Below are 5,776 nucleotides of genomic sequence, written 5' to 3' on the forward strand. Positions count from 1 at the left end.
TAATAATAATAATAATAATAATAGGCCTATTGGTATTATTATTATTATTGTTGTCTTCAATTTGCTCTGTCACCTGTTAATTGTTATCATTTGTCTAAATGTTTTCTATTTATCATTTGCAGGGTGGCATTTTCTGTCCGTATTTTAGGTTAATTGGCAACTAGTCATTCGGAGAGAAGGAATGTCGGAGTTGATCACACAGAGTCAGCGGTGTGGACATAAACCAATCACAAAGCAAGAACTTCTCGAGCGAGACGCACCAGTGCGTAAATGTGGGTCATTCCACGCGCACAGCACCGAGATCAGACGCAGTTATCCCAACTTGCCAACATGGGACAGAGCTGGATAACGGACAGGTCTCTCCTAAAGACTAACTTAAACAATGTAGCTGACTGGCTTTGTTGATAATCTGTAGTAATGGATACGATATTAGAAATGGAGAACGGTACAAATCACACGCAGGACCGCGCGCACGGAGCGCAGGAGCGAGAGGATGGAGACGGGCAGAACAGCGTGCGCGCTCTGCTTGGTTTTGTGCTCTTCCTCCTGATCGTCTCCACGCTTTTAGGGAACACACTCGTGTGTGCCGCCGTGGTCAAATTTAGACACCTGCGCTCCAAAGTAACCAACTTTTTCGTCATTTCTCTGGCCGTTTCAGATCTCTTCGTGGCCGTCCTGGTGATGCCGTGGGAGGCAATTTCCGCGGTGGCTGGCACATGGCTTTTCGGCCGGTTTTGCGGCATCTGGATTGCATTTGACATCATGTGCTCCACCGCGTCCATCCTCAACCTGTGCATCATCAGCGTGGACCGCTACTGGGCCATCGCGAGCCCGTTCCGTTACGAGCGTAAAATGACCCACCGGGTGGCTTTCATGATGATTGGAGTGGCGTGGACCCTGTCCATCCTAATCTCCTTCATCCCGGTTCAGCTCAATTGGCACATGGCTGATGACGACGAGGAGGGCGCAGGGGGAAACGGCACAGACTACAGCGACAACTGCAAAGCCAACCTGAACAGGACCTATGCCATCTCGTCTTCGCTTATAAGTTTCTACATCCCCGTAATCATCATGATCGCCACGTACACGAGGATATTCCGTATTGCGCAAACGCAGATCCGCAGGATCTCCTCTTTGGAGAGAGCGGTGGAACACGCGCAAAACCACCACCAGTCCAACGACTGCTCCAACGAGAACTCTCTGAAAACCACCTTCAAGAAAGAGACCAAAGTTTTGAAAACACTCTCTATCATAATGGGAGTCTTTGTGTTTTGCTGGCTGCCGTTTTTCGTGCTCAACTGCATGGTGCCCTTCTGCCAGTGCGTCAGTGACACGACCTTCACCATCTTCGTGTGGTTCGGATGGGCCAATTCTTCCCTCAACCCTGTCATCTACGCGTTTAACGCGGACTTCAGGAAAGCGTTCTCCTCGATTTTGGGCTGCAATAAAATTTTCCCCTGCACCGCCGTGGAGACGGTGAACTTCAGTAACGAGCTGGTGTCCTATCACCACGACACGACCCTTCAGAAAGAAGCGCAACCACTGGCTGCCCAGATGGCGAACACTCGAGAGGAGCAGAGTCTCCCGTTTGACAAGGATTCGGTCACCTCGAACGTTTCTCGGAATCACAAAAACATGCTGTTACCGAACATCGGGCAGTTTGAGTGCGACGGGGAGATTTCACTGGACACGATCACACCATTCACCTCGACTGGACTCATGGAGTGCGAGGGAATCCCAGGCCAAATCATTACTGAATGACTCAGGGGGGTTAAGAGGTCATTAACCTTTCCAAAGCAAACCAAAACAAATGGTTGAATGTTTTACAAAGTACTGAACAGATTCAGTTCTTAAAAGAAAGCTTTTGAATTAACTTTTCAGCGACCAAAAAGTATCGGCAACGTTAGGTTATTAGTGAAGTACCAAAACAGTAAGTTCGCTAAAGTGGTAACCATAGAAACAGTAGCTTTATACGCCGCTCGATCGCTTGCAGTATTAAATGTTGCATATTAGCAAAACATAAATACTGCTACTGTTTTACTACTTCACAACACATTTACCTATACATTTGGACATTGGACGCAAACCCCAATAACCGTTTGTATAAACGATTTATCATAAGGACTTTTAAAATGAATTTATTCATTAGTTTATTGATGCAGGTGGATGATAAAACTATTATTGCTTAAACTGGGTCACATGTCCCGTATTGATCTCAGTGGTTCACCTGCATCCTATTTTTATCATTCTTTTAATTTAATAATATGATTAAGCACAAGTGTTTCACTCAAGTTTATGTTATTTTTCCAATGAAGGCATTTGAAATGATGTTTTTAAAGTGAGAAAATGCGATTGGCAACTTCTGCAGATTACATAGCTTTAAACCATTGCAGGAAAATCACATTATCTTTGCACCTTTCTGTCAACTGCTATATTTTAGATCTGTCAAAGTGTTCACTAAGCAAACGTAATGACTCGCTTTCTAAAGCATCCTATTGAATTTCTGTCTTCTTTACATTACCTTCCAAGCATATATGCTCAATTCACATATCTAGAAATGTAATTTCAACCATAAAAAGCAGGAGAAGCATTTGTTCTGTCAAATGTCAAAAACTCTTTCTGCATTCAAAAGTTAATGACGCACATAATTTCAGTCATTCATCCAAGAATCCTGCAATAGGTTTCAAAGTTCGCACGTCTGGATTAAGGTTATTGATTCTTAACATAAAAGTGTATAAAAAGTCCAAACATTTATTTTTCTGTGAATGTAATTTTAATCACCCAATCACCAGTTGTCTTCATGAAGTGCATTCATAATCCGAGGTCAAGTAATCTGATATTTTTACTGTTTGAAGGTAATTGTTCACAGGACAAGCAGGTCATTGAGTGATTTATGTCTCAACTCCTCCCTGTTTCTAACCTACTTCACAGTAGTGTGCATTATGCCATGAATAGACATTCTCATGGTAAAATGCAGAATATCACAAACAGGAATGTGGGCATTAAGACCGCAGCAGCTGAAATCTCATCCTCAGATCCTCTTGTGTAAAACTGACCTTGTTGTATAACATTGCATGGGTGATTAAGTTGATTTTTTTGCACAGTGGATCTGTTGAGCACAAGAAAGACGAATATGATCGTGACACATATAGGCAGCTCAGAAGTTAAACACTAAAGCAAAAGAACAACATGAATAAATGATAAAACAAATATGGATATTCATTTAGAGCTTTACCTGTCTGTTTTATGGTCAATAATGTTTTATTAATAGACATTTTCAAATTTGTATGAAAAATTAAAAACCTCAAGAAAAGCGCATTTGCTTTGTTTTTTATATTCTTTGATTCCCACATATAAAGCCTGACTTTTGCCTTACAGATTAAAAGGGTTATTTTGAGCAATTTTGCAGCAATTTGTTTTGTTTCTGTGTCAGAGTGAGAGAGTGAACTTGCACAAGGATGAAGCCATTTCGGCTGATTTGCTTTTCACAGTCATCCTGCTTTCAGTCAGAAATTCTTCAGTCTCGAAGCTCTTCAAAACAAATTGAAAACCGTGGGGGAAAAAATGTATTGATAAAAAGACGCTGCTCTGAGCATCACCTGGCTCGCAAAGTGTTTCATCTTCTCAGAACAAAGGCTTTGAGTGACACTGCAACCTCAATCCAGCCTGACCCACCAAGACCTTTCAAAAACCCCAATGGCCAGAGCATGCAGCTGTGTGTGTAGAAACATGTGTGTGCTGTAAATAAAAACAATCCAGCATATAGCTTCACACTAAATAATTAAGAGCCTACATCCAAATGTAAAACCTACAATATATTCCCTGGCAGTTGTAGGTATGAACTGCTGCATACTGAACGTTGCTGTTGCTGATTATTAAGGATGTTCCCCAGCATGCACTGTGGCGTGAATAAATTTTGCAGATACTGCTATAGGAATTTTACAGTTTTGGGCTGACTCTAAGCTTGCAAACTCTTTCTCAAAATGAGGGTGTAAAACATGTCATAATAGCTATAGATAAAGTGTTCTAACATTTCCAGAATTAATTAGTAACTTTTTAAAAAAGTTTCTGAAACATTCAAACACATTGACTTACAAATTTGGTCCAACTAACATTCATTCATTTATTTTCCTTCGGCTAAGTCCCTTTATTCATTAGGGGTCGCCACAGTGGAATGAACCGCCAACTTATCCAGCATATGTTTTATGCAGCGGATGCCCTTGCAGCTGCAACTCTATTCACAATACAATTACATATAAAATAAAACATCATCATTCACCATGCAAACTAATAATCCTCAGACAACCAACCATCTCATGATGGCTTTATTTGAATCTCATTAAGTCTTTTATTTCCTCGATTGATTTTGGTAATTTGTTCTAAAATCTTTCTCCACTAGACTTCTAAATTTAAATTAAACAAATATTTAAATCCCAAGCCCTAGTACTATATGAATGCTGTTGCCTCACCATTTGAAAATAGTTCACCAAAAAATTAAAAACCTCATTATTAAACATGTATCATTCCCAGTTTAAAAAAATCCATGAATTATCAATGAAAGAGAGGCTAGAAAATTCGTAAAGCTCTACATTATTATTGTTATTTTTTATTCAAATGGTCAAATTCTGACTGAGTAAAGTTGAATGTGCTGCCCAGCTTGTTATTTAAAATTTTCCTTTTAAATGACAATAGGGTTGTTTTTAATTTAAAACAGATTCAAATGTATTTTTCTAATTATAATAAATTTGTGTTTTGAAAATAAGTATTTTTCATATTTCTTTATTCTAATTCTTTAGGAAATATTTTAGGTACATCAAACAGTGAGGTTATGATGACCATCCGGCAAGCTAATTGAGCTTAAAATAGTGCTTAAAATGTATTTAAATCTTATAATTAAGTAGAAAATGAGGTGTTCTTGGTGTTTTGGAGAAAAAAAAAACACCACATTCATCAGGCTGGCTACGAGACTGTAATATACTATACAATTCAAGTCTAAATTGGTCAGTGTATGTGTGTGAATGAGTGCGTATGGATGTTTCCCAGTACTGGGTTGCATCTGAAAGGACATCCGCTGTGTAAAACATATGCTGGACAAGTTGGCAGTTCATTCCGCTGTGGCAACTACTAATGAATAAAGCAACAAAGCTGAAGGAAAATGATTGAATGACTATACAATTCAAATGAGTTAATGTAACAATTTAATTTATTTAAAATGTCACAGCTTATCATGCTAAATTCATTTTTTTTTTTTAGCTTGATATTTTAGGACTGGGAAACATCTGATTTTGATGGCAACAAACCAAACAGCCCTTTTAGAAACAGATGTTATGAAGTGCTGAAGTATGATATTTGCATTCTGATCTATCATTAGTACAACAATACACTGCATTCTCAATACTGGTGCTTCCAATTAACTTCTGTGCATGATCATCCACAGCTCTCATCCACAGCCTTCTCAGACATGCAGGAACATCATATGATATGAAGAAGGAAAGAAAAGAGAGGAGACAGGTGAATAATGAGAAATTAAAATGCCACATGAATCATAGGCAAACTCATGAAGGTAGAGGTCGCAGGCCAGAGAAAGGAAATGGTGCCAGAGACAGACACAGAATCCTAATATACTTTCATTAAATGTGATTTGCTTGTCACAAAACATGAAAACAACTGCCACGAAAATAAAGTTACAGTGGCAATGGGATTTCTTTCAGCAGCATGTGCTCCCTAAGCGCTCATTATAAATGAAGATGTGGTTTCAAATCAAGAAAAAAAAGTG

The 5,776-nt window shown here is 39.2% G+C and overlaps 1 protein-coding gene across 1 annotated transcript; it reads left to right on the top strand.

The window, feature by feature from the left end:
- Positions 1-279: 279 nt before the first annotated feature.
- Positions 280-3,313, top strand: LOC563567 (D(1)-like dopamine receptor). The gene has a single exon (XM_021474369.3). It carries the CDS (start codon positions 418-420, stop codon positions 1,759-1,761), a length of 1,344 nt encoding a protein of 447 aa, XP_021330044.2. The 5' UTR covers positions 280-417; the 3' UTR covers positions 1,762-3,313.
- The last annotated feature ends 2,463 nt before the right edge of the window (positions 3,314-5,776 follow it).

The sequence above is a fragment of the Danio rerio genome, chromosome 17 (assembly GCF_049306965.1).
Source record: "Danio rerio strain Tuebingen ecotype United States chromosome 17, GRCz12tu, whole genome shotgun sequence".
Taxonomy (NCBI): domain Eukaryota; kingdom Metazoa; phylum Chordata; class Actinopteri; order Cypriniformes; family Danionidae; genus Danio; species Danio rerio.

Excerpts from the sequence above, each read along its gene's own strand:
- LOC563567 (XM_021474369.3), top strand. The coding sequence starts at position 418 with ATGGATACGATATTAGAAATGGAGAACGGTACAAATCACACGCAGGAC.